This window comes from Gopherus evgoodei, chromosome 5 (genome assembly GCF_007399415.2).
Source record: "Gopherus evgoodei ecotype Sinaloan lineage chromosome 5, rGopEvg1_v1.p, whole genome shotgun sequence".
NCBI classification, from domain to species: domain Eukaryota; kingdom Metazoa; phylum Chordata; order Testudines; family Testudinidae; genus Gopherus; species Gopherus evgoodei.
In genome coordinates, this window is record NC_044326.1 from 136,890,874 (window position 1) to 136,915,772 (window position 24,899).

At 41.9% G+C, this 24,899-nt stretch overlaps 1 protein-coding gene across 11 annotated transcripts in view; it reads left to right on the plus strand.

The window, feature by feature from the left end:
* The window catches only part of EPHA5 (EPH receptor A5), a 422,435-nt gene that overhangs the window by 12,319 nt on the left and 385,217 nt on the right, over positions 1 to 24,899 (plus strand). For all 11 annotated transcript variants that reach the window (XM_030565412.1, XM_030565416.1, XM_030565409.1 and 8 more), the window contains exon 2: positions 11,038 to 11,102. In XM_030565412.1, the coding sequence (XP_030421272.1) occupies positions 11,038 to 11,102 (65 nt within the window). The remainder of the gene's footprint in view (positions 1 to 11,037; positions 11,103 to 24,899) is intronic.

Here is a 24,899-nt window from a genome sequence, read left to right on the forward strand (position 1 = left end):
CTCTGAACAGGGATGATCAATTGATTCAGGCCCTGAAGTTTATCTACAGCTCTCAGTCTGCCATGGAACTCCCAGTGTTGCAAGTGGGTGCAGAGCAGTCTGTGGCATTGTCTACGCTGGAGTCCTGGAGGACATCTCCCGCCGTTGGTGAGCGCACTAATGTACGCAGGGTTCAGTGCAGTTGCTGGCATTTTTACCAGTGTGTCACCCAGGTCAGCACAGAGCCGGGATAGCTGACACAGTGTTAAAAATGCTGGTGTCCTGTCATGTTCCCATCATTGTTACCAGCTCTGGGACTGCACCAGTGGCAGGAGACGTCCCCTAAAGCCAAGTGCAACTTATGGGGTTTACTGTCATGTCAGTATGTTGTGGAATTCCCATTTTGAGCCTCATAGGTAGAGCTGGGCTTTTGAACCACTTTTTAAGGAAAATGGCTTTTTTAGATTAAATGGAAATCATAGTGGGAAAAATGTTGTCAAGTTTTGGGAGGTTTCACAGAAAAACCAAAATGTTTTGGTTTCAAACTCTTCCGTTTTCATTTCGTCAATGAAAACCCAGAACATCCTAAAAACTACAATTTTCACGTAGTTTTCTTTGTCTACATTTTTTCGTGGCCGAAAGAACAAAAAATTTCCTGACTAGCTCTTCTTATAGGAATGATACAAATGTATCCTAGGAAGAACTGACTACCCAGTCCCTGGTCTTGAAACTGGATCAAATAAAGCACCCTATTTGTGTCACTGGAGCTACCACACACTGTGGCGTGGATCCGGTGACATAACTGGGGCCTTTTCATCTGAGTCACTGATCAGTGCTGTACGGAAACAAACAAACCCACACACCATCTGGAGAAAGGTTAACAGAATGGGCGGCATCACACCAGTTCTAAGCAATAAGATCCAACAGAAGTTACAGGCTTAATGCAGAAATTACTGGGTGAAATTCTATTCTTTGTGTTCTTGTCAGAATCCTAGAAATGTCAGGCTGAAGAGAACCTCGAGAAGTCATCAAGTACTGCCCTCTGTACTGAGGCAGGACATAGATTACCTCTGACAGGCATTTGTCCAACCTGTTCTTAAAAACCTCCAGGGATGGGGATTCCACAACCTCCCTTGGATACCTGTTCCGGAATATAACTACCCTTACTGCTAGAAAGAGTTTCCTAATATCTAACCGACATCTCCCTTGCTGCAGATTAAACTCTTTTCTTCTTGTCCTACCTTCAGGGGACATGGAGAACAACAGATCATCATCCTCTTTTCTAACAGCCCTTAATATATTTAGAGACTATTTTCAAGTCTCCCCTCAGTCTTTTATCAAAACCAACCTTTCCCCAGAGGTCAAGTTTTCTAAACCTTTTGTCACTTTTGTTGCTCTCCTCTGGACACTCTCCAATTTCTCCACAACTTTCCTAAAGTGTAGTGCCCAGAACTGGACACAATACTGCAGCTGAGTAGAGCAGGACAGTTACCTCCAGTCCTTTACATAGGACACTCCTGTTAAGGCACCCCAGAATATTTTTTTTTGCAATGATATCACATTGTTTGTTTATATTCAATTTGTGATTCACTATAAACCTCAGATTCTTTTCAGCAGTACTACCACCTAGCCAGTTATTCCCCATTTTTCTATATGTATTTGATGTTTCCTTTCTCAATGACATAATCTGCATTTATCTGTATTGAATTTCATGTTGTTGAATTCAGATCAATTCTCCAATTTATCAAGGTTGTTTTGAATTCTAATCCTGTTTTCCAAGTTGCTTGCAATCCCTCCCAGTTTGGTGTCATCTGAAATGTTGTAAGCGTACTGTTCACTCCATTATCCAAGTCATTAATAAAAATATTGAATAGTAATGGCTATAGGATTGACCCCTGCAGCACCCCATTAGATACGCTCTTCCAGTATGACAGCGAACCATTGATAACTACTCTTTGAGTCTGGTCTTTCAACCAGTTCTGCACCCACCTAACAATAATTTCGTTTAGACCAAGTTTCCCTAGTTTGCTTATGAGACTGGCACATGGGATTATGTCAGAAGCTTTACTGATATTAAGATATAGCACGTCTACTGCTTCCCCACAATCCAGTAGGCCAGTAACCCCGTCAAAGAAGGACATTAGGTTAATTTGCTATGATTTCTTCTTGACAAATCCATGCTGGCTGGTCCTTACAACCCTATTATCTTCTAGGTGCTCACAAACTCATTGTTCAATAATTTGTTTCAGTATCTTTCCAGGTATCGAAGTTAGATTGGCTGGTCTATAATTCCTTGGGTCCTTTTTGTTCCCCTTTTTAAAACCAGTTACTGTGTTTGCTCTTCACCTCACACGTCCTCCAGTATTTCTCAAAGATAATTGTTAATGGTCTCGAGATTGCTTCAGCCAGTTCCTTAAATATCTAGGGTGAATTTCATCAGGCCTTGCTGACTTGAATACATCCAACTTATCTAAATATTCTTTATGGTCCCTTCTGGCCTTAAAATCTATGATGCAGACTCTAGCATCTTGGCACTTACTGTAAAGGAGATTATAGAAAACCTACAGCAGAAGTGAGTCATCATAATAAAATATCAATCTGTAGCTAATATCATTTTGTGGGTTCATTAAATTGTGTGTATTTTCTTCCTCTATTGGCCTATAAATAATAGGTGCTCTCCATAACCTATGTTTCTCCAGAGTTGGTCTCCACTAGCATATAAATAGATATTTCCCAATTTTTGCATGGTATTTTTTTGGTCTTAACTCAAGGCAAATAATAAAAAACATCTGCTCCATAATGGCTTTGATTTCTTTTGAGGGTTTAGTCTTTCATTTGTTTTTGATTTCCTGGATTATTTTTGACTGTCACTTATTTTAGGAGCACTTTTGGATTTACAACTTTGTAGAAATATTTAGCACAACAGGGAAAACAGCAGGAAAATGAATAGCAGAAGTGGTGCAATAAAACTGGTAGAGATTGGTGAGGAAGAAAAAGTTTGACTGTGATGATGGAGGGGCCTTGCTGTTGAATGTCTTGGTAGTGCTGTGAACTCCCATAAGAGGGAGGTGGGACTGTGGTGTAACTGGTTTCTTGCTGTGCAGTGTATTATTTATCATATGCTTTGCCAATATCTTCCCCACCTTGAGCACAGGGAAATTGGAGGAGAGAATGGAATACTACTTACTGGCTGATTCACAGAGTGGGGGTGTCCCCATTGTTGCTGGAGGCATTGCATTTCTCTCAGAGCTATTGGGGGATGGAATCATAGAATATCAGGGTTGGAAGGGATCTCAGGAGATCATCTAGTCTAAACCGCTGCTTAGAGCAGGACCAATCCCCAGACAGATTTTTGCCTTAGATCCCTAAATGGCCCCCTCAAGGATTGAACTCACAACCCTGGGGTTAGCAGGCCAATGCTCAAACTACTGAGCTAGCCCTCCCCATAAAATAAAATGTTGGTTCCTGTAAAGAAAAATTGGGGATCCTGACACCTATGTCTATCATACCAGACTGGGGCTTGCACATCACCTTTTCAGTTGCTTGGACTCTTAAAGAATGATGGAAGCGTATAATCCCATTCAAACAAACTGCCCAGGAAAGGATTGTAACGTAACTCAGTACCTTCCTTTTTATTTTTTCCTCCATGTCCTCAGCCAGGGCTCGATCCTGCAAAGTGCTGAGCACTCTGGCCCCAGTCCAACAAAGCACTTAACCACGTGCTTCGTTTCACAGATGAGAATGTTCCTATTGCCTTGTGTGAGATTTCTCATGTGCTTCAATGTCAGCATTTGCTTATATGATCTGCTGGATTTGAGTTGGAGTGCTCAGCACCATGCAAGACCCAGCCAGTCCTGGAGGAGGGGAAGCTGGATCAGAGGGAGGCTGAGAATCCTGATGGGTGAAGCCCTCAGAATGTGGGGAGACTTAATACTGTGCAGGGAAAACAGAGAGGAAGAAGAATGGAAGAAAATAACTTCCTGAGGCACATCACACTGTTAAAGTTAAAACCTTACTGTACTGAGAGTGCTAGGCATGCTAGAGGAGAGGGAAAAAAAGGGTGAGCTGACTGGAAGATTTCTTGACAAATTGTGGATCGATGGGTCTCATATCTTAGATAGGAGATCAGTTAAAGAGGGGCTTGTATATTTCACACACAAGCTCCTCCATCTCTCTAGCAAGTGCCCATCACCATGGGCACTTGCTTGGTCTCACTTTGTCCGCAATGCATGTATTGATGTGAGCTGGTATGCTGCCCCACATCCAGTTTATCCGAAAATGCCTCTTCAAAATCCACATTCTGTGACAGTCTCTACAATGCTGGCCCATGTTCCTCCATCAAAGTAATTAGACCATTAAAATATTAATTATACATTAAAAAGCAGAGCTTACATGGTGGGTGGGTAACCACGGACTTCAATGAGATCAGAGTTAAGTCAATGCTGAGCACGCTTAAAAATCCAGCCATATAAAACCATGTAATCTTGTGACTGTATCTGGCATAATCCTCATCATTTTCCCCTAACCCAGCCTTCTTGTCTCCTGTCCTAGCTCTCTGTATTGTTGCAAACTCTTCAGGGTAGTGATTGTCTTGTTTTTTTGTCTGTAACTTGCCAATCACATTTTATGCCCCCTCATGAACAATAATTAGTATATTAGAATGCCCATAACAGAGGGAATGGCAGCAGGCTCGGTGAGTGGCATTTTCAAAAGTGGCAGCATGGGGTAGAGGGTAGAGCATTGGACTGGGACGCAAGAGACTGGGATTATATTCCAGGTCTATCGCTGGCCCGCTGGGTGACCTTGGGCCCATCATTTCACTGCCCTGTGTCTCAATTTCCCATTTGTGAAAAATGGGAATCATGATGGCTCTAAATTAGCTGTTACCACTCAAGAAAGATCTCGTAGGCTTTGTGAATAGTTCTCTGAAAACATTCATTGAGTGTGCAGCAGCAGTCAACAAAACTAACAGAATGTTAGGAATCATTAGGAAAGGGATAGATAAGAAGACAGTAAATATCATAGTGCCACTACATAAATCCACGCCCACCCATTGAATACTGTGTGCTGTTCTGGTTGCCCCGTCTCAAAAAATAAATAAATATTAGAAATGGAAAAAAGTACAGAAAAGGGCAATAAAAATAATTAGAGGTATGGAACCACGTCCATATGAGGAGAGATTAAAAAGACTGAGATTGTTCATCTTAGAAAAGAGACGGTTAAGGGGAGATATGATAGAGGTCAATACAATTATGAATGGTGTGGAAAAAGTGAATAGGGAAGTGTTCTTTACCCCTTCACATAACACAAGAACCTGGTGTCACCCAATAAAATTAATAGGCAGCAGGTTTAAAACAAACAAAAGGAAGTAGTTCTTCACACAACGCACCATCCATCTGGGGAATCTATTGCCAGGGGATGTTGTGAAGGCCAAAAATATAAGTGGGTTTAAAAAAAGAATTTTATAAGTTCCTGGGGGACAGGTCCATCAATAGCTATTAGCCGAGATGGTCATGAGCACAACCCCATGCTCAGTGTGTCCCAAAACCTCGGTTTGCCAGAAGCTGGGAATGAGTGACAGGGGATGGATCACTTGGTAAATTGCCCTGTTCTGTTCATTCCGTCTGAAGCACCTGACATTGATCACTGTTGGAAGACAGGATACTGAGCTATATGGACCATCGGTCTGGCTCTATATGGCTGTTCTTATGATACTGACCTCCTTTGCATAGAGCTTTGAGATGTACTGATGAGATGAAAAGGACTGTATAAGAGCTGGGTATTATTAAATGCTCAGGTTTGGTCCAATTCTGTTCCCGTGAAGTCCATGGTTAAACTCCCATTGCTGTTGATAGCCAGTTGAAAAATTCCATCTTGTGTCTGTTCTTACTTCCAGCAATGATCTTATCTACGCTGTCATATTGAAGGGATTGGGAGAGGCCAGTCTATGTGGGGGTTGAAGACTTGGAATAGAGGACCTGGTCCAATCTCCATCTATGGGAAACAGTTTGTGTTCCAGGCAAAGATTCATATCACTTCTCATTTGGTCCAAAATGGTCACTCATCACTAGAAAACAGAGCCCATCTGAGAATGTGCAGTTTGATCATATGCAAACCTCCCCTTGTGTGCTGTCCTAAAAAAATAACAGGCTCTGGTGTGAGTTTAGACTTCATCACCATTTATCCTACCCGGAAGGCGTGTAAGCTAATGATTATATAGATCCTGTGCAGTTTGGTATGTTTCTTTCGATAGAACATTAGAGATATTTAGGGCTTGCAGGAGGGCTGCGCTTATGGTGAAGATGAGAAGTTTTGCACTTATTTGCTCTTTCATATTCTCTGTTTTGAAGTTTGTTGGCAAAAATGTCTGAGAGTAAGTGTGTGCGCCTATGGGCTGTGTGGGTTCTTGCTGCTTCTTTGAGACACTCAGCACATTCTTCTAGCTGATGCTGAGTAGTAGTGGTATGAATAAATCACTCCTATTTAAATGCTGTTAGACTTACGGAGGCCCAGTACCTCTACACATCAGGCATTAGTGATGGTCGCTAGTGATTTTGGGAGTTCCATCAGTGGAAGAACTCCTCAAGTTGCACAAAAACTACAGGGCACAAATGTGGGCATCAGATTTCTGAGCACTGAATTAGAGCCTAGGACCCTAATTCAGGAAATTATCCCTGCTAAGGATAGTACTTATGCACATGCTTAACTTTAGGCACATGATTAAACATGGACTGAAATCCTGTTGACTTCAGTGGGAAAGTTAAGCACATGATCAAGTGCTGTCCTGAACAGGGATGAATTTAAGCACATTTTAGGATGGGAGGGGGGCATAATTTGGGATCATTCCTCCCATGCAAACTCCTAAGTTTGATTTTAATTGGTTCTGGTGAAAGCCTGGCTAAATGAGCATTGGTGGTTAGTATGAATAACGTGGGATGTTGCCAAATTGAGGCCTGAAGTAGTGTGTGTAAGGTGTTGGTTAAAAGGTGTGTTGCACTGATGACTGTGGGATGGAGTATCATACCTGCTCAGATGTGTGTCATGAGACAAGCCCAAAGACTGCTGTATCTAAAGGAGAGTTCTCTTTAGTTAAAGCAGCAGGAACATCTAGTTTTTCAGAGCAAAAGGATGACTGCTCTATCCTGGCTTCTGACTAGGAAACGGGGTAGTAAGAAGGTCTGATGCTTATACAGGTAGAAAGGAGCAAGCCAGACCAATTGATAATGGGCACATGGTGAAAATAAGTGCATTTATTTCACATCTGCCTGGAGTGGTTACAATCAGTGCTTACATAAGCCATTTTCTTTGCAGTATTTTTGCCTTTTCAGGCAATGTAGACTGATTATTGATTAAAAATATTCTTTGAAGTAGATCAGTTTATCACAGCATTTTGGAAGATATACAGTGAAAGTGTAGGGATCATTATTAGATAAGCAGCCCTCTTCATGCAGGTTTGTCTGCCACACAATTTTTCTGCTAGTTTATCCAAAACTCAGGTGGAAATCCTTACCCCCAGGCTGACCCTTTTATGTTGGGTAAAAGAGCCATGGCCCCATAGACAAGCCCTAAAATCCTGGGTGTGGCCATGGGATGATTCCCCCACAGTGCTGGCACTGCAGAAGACTACCATAAAGCTGTGAGGACCTCATCACAAACCTTGGTATAGATAGTGTGCTGGAGGCCAGAGTGCGCACAGCTGCAGAAATCTGGGGCAGTTCCCGAAAGCACAGCCAGGAGAGTCTGGGACCTCAGAGCTGTCTAAATTAGGCCAGGCCCTATCCATACCCTGAAGCAGCCCAGAATCAGGAGGGCACAGAAAGGCAGCTTAAAGCCACCATACGCCCCCCCTCCCCGGTTGTGCATTCTGCACTGCGCCATAATTTCAGTAGAATCTTGGGCCAAATTCTGGAGATTTTGCTCATTTTTTACTTCAGTGGGAGTTGTACCTGCGGAACGACTGAGCAGGGTTTTAAGATTTGGTTCCATTCATTTACCTCTCTAGTAGAAAGATTCACATTTACTTCAGTGGGAGCTGGGTGAGCGTTTGTCATTCTGTATGGAAATTTATTTTTTTATTACGATTGATAACCGCCTAGAAAGATATTACACCTAACCGCTGTATCACATTCCTCTTAGAAATTGATATTGGATTAAAAACACCTTTTCCTACCATTTTTTTGGATATTTAATGTCTTACAAAGCAACTATGTGGTATCAAACATTCCATCTAATTACACTCATTAGTGGCTTCTCCAGGACAAGTAAGTTTTAATTAAGTTGTACAATGTAAATCAATAGTCATTGTGCCTCCATTGCAATTTACAACAAGAATATACTGTTCTGAACAATTTAATTACAGCAATTGTGGTAGTGGGAATTACTGGTGACTCCGCCATTTTGTTTCAACAGTCCTCTTTGACAATTTGCAACCATATAATTGGGAGAGTTACTTAAAACGTTCATATTTATGTGTATTCATTGTGTAAGTTTGCTGGGTATTATGAGCGCAGAAGCTGCACCACTGTATAACAGTACCTGGGTACTGGACTTTCTGTTTCAAGTGTATCCCACTTCCATTGAAGTCAACAGGAGGATTTTTCCCATTGAATTCAGTGGCAGCAGAATCTGGCTCTTACACAATAACATCCAGAGCAGTGGAGAATAATTGGGTTAAATCATTTGGTGGGTTAAACAGGCAGCCAAGGAGGGGCTGGATCCTGACTATAACCCAGCATCCTCCAGGAAGCCATTCCTGGTCTTATGGTGCTCCAAATTGGCAGAAGAGCAAAGTCCCAATTTTGCCTTTGTTTAACCAGAAGGAATAAACTTGGAAGTAGCCCAGCCATCCAGCAGCTGAGCTGCTGAAAGGGACTAGAGAATTCTTGCTACACTCTCATGGAGATGTATTAGCTTAGACACAATCTAGGTGCCTGCTCTTGTGAGATGGCACCCAGGTACCGAGGTGATGAGCATTGTATGAATGTCTAGCTAAGCAACTAGTTTATAGGTACTGAGTGTAGCTCCAGAGTTAAGGTTGGGGTCATTTTTTTCACTTCAAGTAGGGGAATTTAAGCTCCTTGTTTAAAAAAAGCCATAGCAGGCCTCCTCCCAGTTTACAGCACATAATCTATGAGCAAAGACTGAATTTGCTGAGGATTTGTTTCAGTTAAATCTGTATTTCAGTAATTTAAAACAGAGTAATTTAAAATCCTCTGAGATTTTTTTTTAATTTCTTTTTATTTTAATCTCATTTTTTTCACACTCTTCCAGTTAACAAATGACTTGTTACTAAACCTTCAAGCTTCTCACTGACTGATCTGTGAATAATAGGCATATTTGAAAAACTAGGTTCTAATGAAAACAAATTATTAATAATAGGATGTAAACAATTGTAATTACTCACCAGCCAAGTACAGCTGATCGGGTTATTTGCGAGTAGTGGCATTGTGACATCAAAGGTGCTCAACCAATCCTCAGCATTCCTCTCACATTAATTTGCATACTGAAGTCCAATTGGCTGAATTGAGTGTGTGTATGTGGGGGGCTATACACATGTCAAGAGTTTTCATTGGTCCACTTGATTATCTCTGTGCAGACAGAAAGCACAAAGGATTGATGGGAAAGCTATGAAGATAATGTAGCTTATTATGACATGCTTAATGTTACATACACGTTAGTTCCCCTTCGGAGTGAATGTTTATACTCCAAATAAGTGGCCTAATTTTCAAAGGGTGCTGAAAGCACAGCTGTTCCCATTGTCTACAAGAGGTTCTCTTGAGTGCTTAGTACCTTTTGAAAATCAGCTTTGTTTATTTAAATGCCTAACCAATGACTTAGGATCCTAATTTTAGGTAACCAGTTTTGAAAATTGTCGTCTGAGTTTATTTTTATAATCAGTGTGGTGGCCAGAAATGAAAGGCTGACTGAAAGAAGTGGCTTTGAGGAGGGATTTGAATGAGGAAAGTGAGGTTGTGTGGCATAAATATAAAATCTATTGTGAAAAGGACATCTGTTCATGGAAGAGAAGTGATTCTCTCTTCCATTAGGAGAGAAGCTTCCTCTTTGTCTGCAACTTTGTATGACAAGTTTCAGTCCTGAGACCATTTGTATCCAACAGTTTTACAGCTCTATAACCAGAGCTAATAATGCAAAGCACAACAAACTCTTAACTACAGAGACAGCACCAAGAGCTTCTGCAATTTTTCTTAGCTTGGCTAAGTGTGTGTAGATTTATTTTTTAATTACACTCACTATTTGGACTACAGATTTTAGGGAATTCATGAAAAAATGTTATAAGCTTGGGAATAGTTTATTGCTGTTTAATGTAAATTGTTTTTTTAATTGCTCGTGTGGCTTGCCAGGGCAAAATTCAGTGAATTTAGCCACAGTCAAGCAGCCTGCAATTTACTCCAGAGATGCACAGTCTTTAGTGAAGAAATAGGCTGGAACTTTTTCCCACAGCGTTGTGTAAGGACTGCTTCCTGCCCGCCACCATGTTTTACAAAATAATAAAGGGGCCCGCTCATTAATTTTTGAAGTGAGCTGCAACTTTACATTAACAGAATCATTTGCACTCTTTGTTCCATTTATAAATTACTAGTTGTTTGTTCTTTATACTGCCATAATCCCATTGGGGCATCAAGGCCCCACCATGCTAGGGACTGTACGCACGTCATAAAAATGATGGACTCATGCCCCCCAAAGAACTTCGTCTGAAGCCCCAAGCTTGCAAAGAGTTACATGGACATGTCTGGATTTGTACAGCACCTAGCACCACAGGATCCCCCTGGTCCACAGCTGGGACTCGCAGGTGCTATGGTAATACAAGTAATTGAACTGCTTATCTGAGTAACGCTAGGCAGCTTCTTAAATGCCTGCAGGATTCTAGTCTAAACATTGCAATAACTTGTCTTGATTGTATCTTCTTTTAACAGCAATCAGATTCCCTTTCTGTTAATTGCCAAGTGCCCTTACCTGGGCCAGCGAAGCCTCATGTGTTTACTGACGCTTGTATCCATGCAGCCTCATTAAGGCTTTCTTCTTCTCGTTTCTGTTTAGTGAATTTACTGGACTCACGCACCGTCATGGGGGATCTGGGATGGATAGCCTACCCGAAAAATGGGGTAAGTCTCAGACATTTGCTTTCTGAAGCCAAGAGCAGCACTCATAGTTTCCATTTTGAATGTAGATTTCTGTGTTGAAAATTCACCCAAGGGAATTGCTGGCAACAGGAGGGAAAAGAAACAAATCAAAACAACAAGCTGTGACTGGAAAAAATGAAGCTGCATGGTCAGGGATTGATTTATTTCTGCAGCATTGCCAGCCCCACATGTTCAAAAATCATGAGTCAGACCTCCCCCCCGCCCCAAATCATGACTTTTTTAAAAGTGATAAACTGGGAGTTCTTTTTCCTTCTCTTTTTAGAGCCATTAGGATGCACATGGGTCATGATTACATGCTGTTCTCTGCAGTTGTGGTGGGCCAGAAACTTACTCTTTGTTTTAAATGAAAGCTGAGGATTTCACATGACTCCAGGAGCTGGCACTTCAAACAGTCTTATGATAAAATTCCAAGCTTTGGCAACAGTGTAATGTCTTTATTTATATTTGGCCTTATTCTGCATCTTGTGAGCAGCCATAGTGAAAACTATGGGCTCACCCGTGAGAGAGAGGAATGCAAGTAAGGGTTTTTTTGTGATTCTTTGCTGTGGTTTTGCCTTGTATGGATGGGCTTGATACTACGATTGCACAGAGAATTTTGATGAAACAATGTGGGGCTTAATCCTGCACAGGGCTGAGCATTCCTGTGAGTTGCTGGGAATCCCCAGCTCCTGCACCAGTTGCTGAGTGGGACTCATAGGAGTCTTTAATCAGGAGAGGGTTCTGAAATACCATACCTGGAATTGTAGACAGTCAGCAGCTGTAAATGACTGCAGTGTCATCTTGGAATCGAATCTTGATTGGCTACTGATTGTCATGCAAATGACAATAATTTATATATGGAAACAGAGGCCTAATTTGGATTGGTTGTATGCCAGCAGTCACTGATAGCCAAAAGCTGACTGTAGTTGTCTTTGACTTCAGACATGTAAGAGATTGGAGAGAATGGAGAGTTTCTCCTGAACTGCACTAGAGGCCTGATCCAATTCTTTCCATTGATGTTAATAGAAATTGGATCAGACCCTAAAGGCAGAGTTCCCCTTTGAGATGTGCATGGAGGATTTTGACTGTTGTACTGTGCTCTCTCTACGTGGGGGTAATGACACTGGCCTCCTTTGTGGATCGCTTGGAGATAGACAGATGAAAAGTGCTCTATAAGAGCTAGGTATTATTATACTACATGTGTGGGCATCTCAATGATCACATGCCCACAGAACAACATATAGAGTTAAGATGAGCTGTGAAGACCTGAGTGGAGAATGTCCCGCTAACAAAAGATTTTTTAGGTACTGGATAATATATTATTATTTTCTATGGTGCCAACCCTTTCTAGTATTTCCCCCACAGCATAAGACAGCGGTATTGTATTTTCAGCAATACTAGAACACTGTTACAGCCATGAGTGCAGAACTCGTAACAGCCCGAATGTCCCATAGATTTGTATGTGCATGTGCAATCTGGAGCAGGGAAGACGCTAACTGTTCTAAGCATAGGCCTCAGCTTTCTTTTTCCATTACCTAGAAAAGCTTTATATATTTATAGATTTACTTTCCAACTACCTCCCTTGGTTTAAAATCATAAGCTAGACCCATGAATACCAAATCAACTTGTAATTGAGTCAATAGAGAAGGGTTTGTTTCTTAAATTAACTTGCCCAAATCAATAAAAAGTGAATCAGGCAGTCAGAATTGGTTTTTGAATTGCCAGAAGTCCCTAAATTTCCTTCGTTTTCATGGGGCTTCATAAAAATTCATGAGGTCCAATTAGCCCAATTGTCTGTTTGGCCTAACATATTGGCAGTATTTTTCAAGTGGTGAGAAGTATCTTTCTGATCTGCCTCTCCGACCCATTTATCACCTCTACAGTCAGCAAAGCTCCAGTCCTCTCGTTTATGTAATATTTCTTTTAAAGATCAGCCTGATGTAAATATTTAAAATAACGCTCAGCTTGGCATACAGATTTGGAAGTGGGGAGCTTTAATTTTAAAATAAGATCAGAGGAAGGTGGGCTATTCCTTGGGAAGCCAGGTTTCTCAAGACAAATTTGTTGTTCTCAGGACATCCTTTGAGGGGAAGGTTCAGGGAATGGATACGTACACATCTCTGCAGGAAGCAAAGGAGAAACCTTTCCTCATGCAACACTTCCTGTCAGTGAGAACTGTGTCTGGATATAGTATATGTACTGGAACAACCCCTTTGCATCATATTTCTTCCCCTATCTAATACCATCCTTCAGTTTCTATTCACTTCAAGAATTTTATGGCTACGTTTATTATACGACTGTTGCAGGGATACTACAGTTACTATTATGATAATATATCCTCCTGAAACTCCTCCTTTCAGTAATTCATGCAGTCTTGCCGGTTCTCATGATTTTATCATGAGTCTCCTGAAAGTTAATATTTTGTTAAAGCTACAGCTGTTAGAATCAAGAGATTGCATGAGAATCTCGTCTTTCCTACAAAAATAAACCTCTAGTCCTCATAATTGCATAGGAAAGCGTGGGAATGTTGAGTGACTGAACCCTAAAAGCCAGCTCAGATACCAGAAGGCAAATAAAAATAGGACCCAAATTTATTAGTTTAAAAAAAAAACAAACCCTCATGATATTTAAGCTGATTTCATGATTTTTGGACTGGGCACATGATTTTTATGAACACTTATGATTTTCAGGACAGCATTAGACTCAGACTGAAATTCTCAACACTTGTCTTCAGTACAAAGATGAATAATTTTAGGGCGGTTTAGCAAAATATTAAGTTATCCTGAGAATGACACATGGTACTTTTCATGTTTTGAAATCAATTGGTTCCACGGGGTGGTCAGTATGGGCAATAATTTTGTTTACATCCTGTTACTGCAAATGATGATAACTTATTAGATGATAACTTATTATTTATATTGTGGTAGCAGCCTCAGTTTTGCTAAGCTGTTTCCAAATATACAGGAAGAAAATTCCTGTTTGGCCTTAATTCAGTCTGCTCCTGATCTCACCCTCACCAGTGAAATGGAGAGTAGCGCCACTGGTGAAAACCACTCCACCTGCAAGCAGCTTGAGAAGTCAAATCATGAAGGTGGAGGGGCAATCCAATCCAACCTGGAGCCAGGGCTCAGGGCTGTGCATGCTCTTCCCACAGCTATGTCTGCAGATAGAAATAAGCCATTTTTGCCGTTTCTTAATTAATTACCGTGGGTCAGACCCACAGCTGGTGTCAATCAGTGGAACTTCATTAAAGCTATGCCAATTTACACTAGCTCAGGTTCTGGCCCATTGACTTTGTGGTTCTTGGGGAAAGCACTGAAGGTTAGAACTGTCGGTCCAGTCTGTTTAACTGCTTACCTATGGCACCCGGTAAAGTCTGGGTGGGTAGCAACCCTCCCTGAGTCATATCACTGGGCACTTGGCAGTCATGGATGGACTTTATTCTCTGAACACCCTGGAAGGTAAGGAAGTTTTATCTCCATTTTACAGGTGGGAAATGAAGCCTGGAGTAGACTGTGACTTACCCAAGGCTATGTAGGCAGTCTGTGGCAGAGCTGGGAATTGGACCCACGTCTCCAGACTCATAATCCAATGCCCGATCCCCTGGACTATCCTTCCTGCTATATATGGTGCTATTTTCTCCTCCTGGTTTCCCTGCTCTGCTCCTAGTACCTGGTAGCATAGCTCTCTCACTGTCTGCTATCCCTGGAGCCCCCTCCTTAACAGAGCCTGTGCGAAGCATTTCCCATGCTTGTATCTGTTAAAATCCTCACAAAAAGGTTGTGGAGGGGTAAAGCACAGGAAGTACCCACCCGCGACCTGCCATCTGCTAAACTCTGGATCAGATCCCAGGAGGCCATCTGTAGACTATGGGTTAAAGAATCATAAAATCATAGAATATCAGAGTTGGAAGGGACCTCAGGAGGTCATCTAGTCCAACCCCCTGCTCAAAGCAGGACCAATTCCCAACTAAATCATCCCAGCCAGGGCTTTGTCAAGCCTGACCTTAAAAACCTCTAAGGAAGAAGATTCCACCACCTCCCTAGGGAACCCATCCAGTGCTTCACCACCCTCCTAGTGAAAAAGTTTTTCCTAATATCCAACCTAAACCTCCCCACTGCAACTTAAGACCATTACTCCTTGTTCTGTCATCCGCCACCACTGAGAATAGTCTAGATCAATCCTCTTTGGAACCCCTTTTCAGGTAGTTGAAAGCAGCTATCAAATCCCCCCTCATTCTTCTCTTCTGCAGACGGAACAATCCCAGTTCCTTCAGCCTCTCCTTGTAGGTCATGTGCTCCAGCCCCCTAATCATTTTTGTTGCCCTCTTCTGGACTCCTTCCATTTTTTCCCCATCCTTCTTGTAGTGTGGGGCCCAAAACTGGACACAGTACTCTAGATGAGGTCTCACCAATGTCGAATACAGGGGAATGATCACATCCCTCTATCTGCTGGCAATGCCCCTACTTATACAGCCCAGAATGCCATTAGCCTTCTTGGCGACAAGGGCACACTGTCAACTCATATCCAGCTTCTCGTCCACTGTAACTGCTAGGTCCTTTTCTGCAGAACTGCTGCCTCGCCATTCGGTCCCTAATCTGTAGCAGCATATGGGATTCTTCCATCCTAAGTGGTCCTAAAGCGTTGATGATGCCTGGGGTGCCCCTTGATGCAGCACCTGGGCAAAGTTTTTATCCTATCACCACTACTGGCAGAGGGGACAATTTTGCCTTCAGCTCTCAGTTGCTGTAAATCTGGTTTCACTTCTCTGAATTACCCTAGAGTCACCTGAGAGCAGAATTATGCATGTAGTTGTGATCACGAGCTAAAAGACGTCCAGATAAACAAAAATCCCCAACATTTGTGGCTCAGTTTTCTTTATTAAAAATGGGCATGTCTAGCATGCTTGCACTTTATACCCCTCCTGGCGCATTTCCTAGGGTACTTGGTAGATTTCAATAAAGCGAGCCACATTAGAAATTTATGTAGTTGTGGCTGTGACAATGATTAAGCTTGACAAGCAGCAACTGCACTTGCTTTTACTAAACATCCTCTTTCATTACATATCAAACCCACAGACATCGAAACAATGGGAAATGATGTAAGAGAAATATTTATACCAGATCCAGACAGGATCCAGAGAGGGGCAGAATCAGGGTAGGACACCCTGCAAGGCTCTTAGGTCTGGGTACACCCCACCCAGAACTCCCTGCAGACACATGCTTTACATCTTGTTTGATTTGGCCGTACAGAAATGCACATGCTTGTAATTACATCCGGCTAATTGCAACAATTGCCTTTTAAAGTAAACACTGGGGTTTAGCTGGCTCTATTTGTTCAGCAAATATGTCTGATATTTTTGTTTCGGTAGTAACAATCAGTTGGGTTAGTGTTTTTAGAACTTTCTCTCTTGTGGGCTTTTTTTAAACTTCCTTGCAAACACCTCTTAGGACTTTTTTTTTTTTCCAAATTAGAACATGACACACCTGCTGTACTTTTGTATAACCAGTCTTTTTTGTTCCCTGTTGATTTCTCTGAACTTCCTGCAGCATGCAGCAGGAAACCCTCGATGGTCCTTTGAGACTCGGCTGTTTGCTGGGGCTCACTGCACAGCTACATGTTCTGGGTTTTTTTAAGCTGAGAGAGGAAAACAAACATGCACTAAGGAACCTTGTCTTGTGGAGATGTTGAGGATACTGGGTTTGCTGATAATTGTTCATTCATTGCAGCAGATACTAAAGAGTTGACTAATTAATTACATTTGTTCTGAAAGAGAGAAAACAGTTGCCCCTGCCGATGAAAGCAAACCCGGGCAAAACGCATATGTCAGTGGGGAAATTCAGCAGAGCTGACCTTGCAGATGTCTGTTGTCGCAGTAGGGGGGAGTGCTTGGTTTTTGATGAGCAGTGTTTCTGGTTCGTTCTTCTGAGAGAGCTCCCCTTATGTGTATGTCTTTTGAAGATAAAAATAACGAAGGGTTAGATTAGTCAGCATGGTTCATGAATATATTCGAGTTGCTCTTTCTCGTTCTGAGTGGAGCCTGAGATTTTGCATTGAAATCCCTGCACTGTTGACTGATTTTAGGGTAGAAATAATAATAATTTTCAAAAAAAAGGAGGGATGGAAGAACAAGGAGGATTTTGGCACCATTGAGCCATGTCATGTAGCTTTGATTGTAACTGGCATATTTAGGGCACCACAGTTGGAAACCTCTGTTGTTTCCAGTGAATGCGGCTGTTAAGTTGTGAACAACGTTGAAGGCAGAACAGAGAGAGACACTAAAAGGGTGAGGCTAGAATTCATGCTAGCAGTGGGGAGTCTAGTAAAGATGAAAATAATACTGAAAATATACATTAGCACTTCTCCGCCCTTAATTTGGCTAGGAATGCAAAAAGAATTATGCTACAAGAGGAATAAATATGATAAATTGCACACATCTTGGGAGGAAAATTGAGGCAATCTGAAGCAACATTTTAATATTTTAAAAGGAATATTTTAAGGGATGATGTCAAGTGTAATGGGGCAAAATACGACCTACCATTTTCACAAGATTACATGTTATATCCTTTGGGAACGATAGCCCTGATCTTTTACATACTTACTTGCTTAACTTTGCACACATGATTGGTTCCCTTGACGTCAGCTGGGCTGCACATATGTGGTAAGTTAGACTCTTATATAAGTGTTTACAGCATTGGGTCCTGGTGCCTTAGCGATGGAAGAGATCATATAGCCAACGTCTGTCATCCCATTCTCTTGCCTAATGACCACGGTCCCATGGTAGCATCATTTTCTTTTTGGCATCACCTCTGTTAAGGACCAGTGTGCTTGGTCTACATAGGCCCAGTGCTATCTTTTTGCAACAAAGTTTGCAATCTTTTATTGCATGGTAATGATGACAAACATTAATCACTTGTTTGTTATGCAACACCATTGTGATTATTTAAATAAACTGCTGGGCCCATTGTGTGTGTGTGGTTCTGTCTATCTATCTATCTATCTATCTATCTATCTATCTATCTATCTATCTATCTATCATATATACAAATAAATCATAGTAGCTTTATATATATCTTACATACTGATTCTGATCTCACTTACATATCTCTGACTGTAGACTTGAGTAGAGTTACTCTGACATACAGTTGTATACCTGAGGGTCACATATAGCCACTGGTGTCTAAGCTGGAGTAACATCATTGTCTTTAACAGAGTTGTGCCCCCTTACACTAGGGCTGAATTTGGACAAATAACAAATTATATACATAAATAAACCATCATTTCCTGTTTGTTAAAATTAGGCCTAACGTAAATGGGCACAACTCTGTTAAAGTCAATGACGTTGCCTCAGCTTACACACCTGTGTTTATCCCACAGACCTTCATATCAAACAAACCTTATCGCATTCTTTGGCAGGTAACAAGCCTTGTGGATGGGGGGAAGTGGTAGATGTGGTATATCTTGACCATGTTGACCATTAGTAAACTTACTAATGTTTAGTAAGGCTTTTGATACTGTCTCACATGACCGTCTCATAAACAAACTAGGGAAATACAACCTAGATGGAGCTACTATAAGATGGGTGCATGATTGGCTGGAAACCTGTTCCCGGAGAGTTGTTATCAGTGATTTGCAGTCAAGCTGGAAGGGCATATTGAGTGGGGTCCAGCAGGGATCAGTTCTGGGTCTGGTTCTGTTCAATATCTTCATCAGTGATTTAGATAATGGCATAGAGAGTACACTTTTAAAGTTTGCTGATGATTCTGAGCAGAGAAGAATTGCAAATGCTTTGGAGAATAGGATTAAAATTCAAAATGATCTGGACAAACTGGAGAAATGGGCTGAAGTAAATAGGATGACATTTAATAAGGACAAATGCAAAGTACTCCACGTAGGATGGAACAATCAGTTGTGCACATACCAAATGGGAAATGGCTGTCTAGAAAGGAGTACTGTGGAAAGGGATCTTGTAACGCTGTTGCAAAAAAGCAAACATCATTCTGGGATGTATTAGCAGGAGCGTTTGCTTTTTTGCAACAGCGTTACAAGATCCCTCTCCACAGTACTCCTTTAGTACTTCTTGTGTAATTTTTCTGTTCTACTCTGCACTGATACGGCCTTTGCTGGAATAGTGTGTCCAGTTCTGGCCACCACATTTCAGGAAAAATGTGAACAAACTGGAGAAAGTCCAGAGAAGAGCAACAAATATGATTAAAGTCTAGAAAATATGACCTATAAAGGAAGACTGAAAAAAATTAGGTTTGTTTCGTTTGGAGAAGAGAAAACTGAAGGGCCATGTATTCAAATACACCTCTACCCTGATATAACACGGTCCTTGGGAGCCAAAGATTCTTACCGCGTTATAGATGGAAACCGCGTTATATTGGGTAGGGAAGGCTCCTGGTCCGCCGACTCCCCCCCAAGACCCTCTTCCCTTTATCCAACCCCTCGGCCCCGGCCCAGCACCCGCAGAGCAGTATGTCAGAGCTGTCCCTAGAAAGGTGCGGGGCTCAGGACAAATCAGCCTCCCCACTAGTCTTCTTACCATCCGCCCAGTGCTCCTGCCTGCCGGACCACGGCTCGCCTCCTCACCTCACCTACCTACCCGCCTGCCTGCCGCTCGCCTCCCTACTGGTCTCCTCACCATCTGTCCAGTGCACCTCCCTGCATCCACCAGCCTGCCGCTCTCCTGCTTGCTGTCTTCCCACCCGCCTGCCTCGTCACCTTCCTTCTGCCTGCCGCTCACCTCCCCATTTGCCTCCTCACTCCGCTTGCCCTCCCGCCTGCCTCCCACCCTTAATATGCTGCTCAGAACAGAATGTCAGAGCCAGACATGCTGATCCACCAGAGCGCGCAGCCCCGCCCCCTAGAGTGCTGCTTTACTGTGTTATATCCGAATTTGTCATGTTATATCGGGGTAGAGGTGTACAGAAAAGGTTGTTACAAAGAGGAGGGAGAAAAATTGTTCCTTTTAACCTCTGAGGATAGGACAAGAAACAATGCGCTTAAATTGCAGCAAGGCATGTTTAGGTTGGACATTAGGAAAAACTTCCTGTCAGGATAGTTAAGCACTGGAATAAATTGCCTAGGGAGGTGGTGGTATCTCCATCACTGGAGATTTTTAAGAGCAGGTTAGACAAACACCTGGCAAGGATGGTCTAGATAATACTTAGTTCTGCCATGAGTGCAGGGGACTAGACTAGATGACCTCTCGACATCCCTTCCAGTCCTACGATTCTATGATATACCAGTGCATGTCAGAGTAACTGCGAAGTCTACAGCTGAAGAGGTGCATGTGAGATCAGAATCAGTGTGTGGTTATAGCCCCAGGCTGAATCTTGGCCCCACCTAAATACACATGCCTTGTGTGAGATCCCCCTCACCTCGCCAAGCGTATTTATTCTGAGCTTGTTCAAAAAGCCACTTTCTCCTCATTAAAAATCCCTCCTCAAGACCCATTTCTTCTGTGATGCCTGCAAGAAATTAGCAACCTCAGAAATTAAATACGTCTATTTGCCATTATTTAAAAATAATCGTTTCTACATCACGCTACAGAGCACTCCTCACTATGTAGCCTTATAATGTTATTGATGACCTTCTTCTCTAACCCCTTCTTTCCATCTGGTTATTGTCGCTAATTGCATGCTGCCTGAAATTAGGCCCCGATCCTTCCCTATGCTCGTGGATCTTCGAAGCTGTGCGGCGTCATTGAAAGCAATGGGCTGTCACTCAAGCAGAGCAGCTTGTAGGGTGATTCCTTAGGGCCTTGATCTTGCCAAGACTTATGGACATGCACTGGGGGCCTGATCCACGCCCACTGAAGTAACTGGAAAGGTTTCCATGTTTTCAGTGGACATTGGATCACGTCAGAGAATAGCTGAGTTCAGTGGGACTGTTATAGTGTGTAAAGTTAAGCAGATGTGTGAGTCCTTGTAGATTTGGGCCTTAGTCTGTTGGCAGCTTGGGGGAAAGGATCGTAACTTGTTAACTGCGTGTGAAGTGCTGAGCATACTCTCAGGTGCTATAAAATAAATGACTATTAATAGTAATGTGAAAACAAATCTTTTTCGTTACTAGCCCTATGTTAATTTCTTGAGCCAATATCATAGAAGAACTTGTTGCATCTCAGTAAATGAAATTGTCAGAATTAGGTTCCTCTGTACGGGCACGTTGAATAAACAATCTCATATTATGCTGAAACATTCGTTTTTCTCCAGCATCCAGGAATTAAAATTCAGGAATCAAAGCGCTTCGAATGACGTTATCTTCGAAGAGCATTGTGTTCTCTTTGTCTCATGCACAACTTCAGGCATTTTTGAATCTAATGTGTTTTTAGTAATGACATTCTAACACTATATATAGTTAGTGCGATCCTGAATAATATTAAATTTTCCTGGATTAAACACCACTGTTACAGCACTCGCGTTAGAAAATGCAGGTCTTTAAAACCTGAATTAGAGTTTATAGTTTGTGTTGCCCAGTTTAAAGCATGTACCCATCTCTTCACATACCGGGCATTCCACCTATCACTTAACCACATAAGCCATTTGTATGGCTAAGAAACACGTAGTCCTGGTCTTGTTCCATTAGCTTGCATGTGTTTTTACTCTAGATACTTGCACTGTGGCTAACAATTAATTCAAGATTGCAGTAAGCTTTTGTTTTTTATAATGGATTTTTTTTTTTTTAATTTTATTTATTATAAATTTTTTTTTTTGCTGACTAGCTCTGAAAAGCTCTGACCCAAAGCCCACTGAAGTCAATTGGAGTCCTTCCACTGACTTCTCCGAGCTTTGGCTCAAGACCAAAAAACAACTGGACTACTTTTTTTGCTCAAATTTTAAACCTTGACAACTGCAGACGGGGACAAACCCTATTAAGTTCCGTCTGGAAGGTGAAAGTTCTGGAATATTATAAACTTTTGAAAAAAAGGTGCGAGAATAGAAACCGTGGGAAGTGGGATTTTCTGGAGCTGTGATCATTAGCCTAACCCTGCTCCCCTTCAAGTCAGTGGGAGCAGAGTTAGGTCAATGCTTAGTGTTTCTGAACTCTCCCCTGCCCCCCCCCCCCACGTGTAAGAGGAGTGAGGCCTTGGAGAGAGAGGTTTTCAGTTGACTGTCTTTGAATAACTGCAAACTCCAGCTATGTGACTGATCAAGCAGAGGATATCCCTGTCGTTAAGCGCCTCTAATAAACTTTCTGCTTCAGCTTCATATTGCTTAGCAGAGCTGGTCACAGGGTGGATTGATTTAAATCTGCAATTTATGTAATGATTTTAATCACCAGGTGGAAAGGCTTGATTTAAATCATTTATTTTAATCAACTTTTCTATTTGTACTTCAGTTATTTCCTAAAGAGAGATGGAGTCTCATTGGTTGATATAACCATTAAAACATGTTGATTAGCAACTAGATAGAACCTTTAGACTAGATTTGGTGCATATTTCTGCTACCTAGGAGTGTATACTGTAACAATATACATTTATTTAAGCAATTATATAGCTTAGGTTTCATTTTCTTATTGATTCTACATTTTATTGTGTTAGAAAGTAGTCAGAATATTTACTGGATAACTTTTTGCTTATTTGCATCAAGATGCATTGGATGATAACTGGAATTTAATTAGAACCACCATAAAGGGTTTATTTAAAAAAAAGAAAAACTTATTATAAACTTATTATAATTTCAAATAATGAAATCAAAACAACTCCAATTCAAATAAATAAATATTTATCCCCCACAAATACTTTTTTTTCTTACTCACCCTGACTAGCCTGGAAATCCCCAATCCACCGTGAAAAACAGGTGGGATTTTCCCCCCAGAAAACTGAAGGTTTTTGTTTCAAATGCTGAAATCCAAAAATCTGTTGGTTTGGGGGTTTCTTTCAATGAAAACTCAAATGGCTTAATTGAAAACACATCTTTCCCTCCAAAAAAAAAATTGTTTGCAACAAAACCTCATTTTTGATTGAAAAAACAATGGTCCAGCTCTATTATCTAGTGTATGGTCTCCATCTTCTATTGGGACAAAATGTTATAACGATACAACGTCATTGTTTCTTATTACCGTTCAAGGTATAGAAACAGTCTGACATTAAGTACAAGTTACAGAAGGTATAACAAATATCCACTTTTGGTGGTCCTGTGTGGTTTTTTTTTTTATTTCAAAGCACCCACCAGAGCTATAGGCTCCCATTACTTCCAATGCCACAAGGAAAATTGATAGCGTTACTAACTAGTATTTAAATGGAACCAAATTTGCACAGAGAGGTATCACTGTAGCTGCATTGCTGACACCACTTCTGTCAATCATCTCTGCTTGTACTGCTGTGACATCACATGCTGAGATGCTCCTGGGATTTATTGTAAGCCTCCCATGAGCTGTATGGTGAGTATAAAAGAATTAAAGCGCACCACGGGGCTCAGGTCGCTGCTGCAGCTTGCTGTGCCCTGTCAGGTAACAGTGTGCTTTTAAAAAAAACAAAAAAAAACCTACTGCTGCAGACCTGGAAGAGTTATTAGCATTTGCTGGAAGAGAATCTACAGACTTCCCTACGTATAATTAAGCTTAAAATTACTCTTCTATTTTTATTTAAAATACAAAATACAGTTAAGTGAACGTGTCCCCTGTGGCTGAGCTCAAGGTTAGATTCAGAGGTGAATGAGAGCTAGAGACATGAGAGAACGATCTTTTTTCAATGTGAGTGAAGTTCATAGCTGGTCTATATTGACACATGAGTTTGTATGCTTGTGACAGCCACTCCTGCCATCCAGGGAGGGCAACTGCTACCTAAGGGCTCAAGCCCGTCTCATTGCATGAAAGAATGGCCATTCTGCCTCGGCCTTTGGATCAAGCCCTAAAAGTGAGGAAGAACGGTAGCCCACAGTGTGTGTGTGTGTGTGTGTGTGTGTGTGTGTGTGTGTGTGTGTGTGTGTGTGTGTGTGTGTGTGTGTGTGTGTGTGAGGGGGAAATATCATCATGTCATCTGACTTGCCATAATATAATTTATCACTATTTAAGGGTCCAATCCTTCAAATTCTTGAGCGTGTTGGTAGCATTACTCAGGCAACTAGCCCAAATGAACTCAGAGGGACTGCTCACTTGGATACATTTACTCATGTGTGCGTCTGCAGGGCCAGGCCATAAAGATAGTGAAATCCCTAAGCCTTACCCCCATTAACGACTGTTAAGTAGGGCGATAGAGGGGTCTGGAGCTTTTGTTCTCTTGCAGATGGAAATGAGTGTTTGTTCAGTCTGTGCCTCATCCTCAGGCTGTCAGCCAACGCTTCATTCTGTGATGGCAACTTCCTCCCACGATGGGCCCAGTTCTCTCTCCTTTTCTGAGGCCCCTTGTGGCGTGTGCCTGCACACAGCAGTTTGGGGCGCTAATTACATGACACTAACATGTCTACACTGCTGCTGCAGGTATAATTTCCAGCTCGAGGAGACATACTTGCAAGAGCTCTGATCAAGCTAGCATGGTAAAAATAGCAGAGTAGCCACTGCATTGTGAGACCAGAGATACGTGCTTAGGGTAGTTAGTTGTTTGTGACCTGCGGCTAGGATGCTGTTTTTGCCATGCTTTCTCAATCAGAGCTAGCCTGGGTATGTCGTCTTGAACTCAAAATTACATTTCCAGCTCCAGTGGAGACGTGCCCTGACTCTGTTACATCCGGGACTCTCCTGGCTGCTGCTAGCCTGATGTGTGAACATCTCAAGATCATTCTGGAAGCGGGGCCATCAGTTCAGTAACTTGCTACCTTGCCAGAGGGCTAGCAG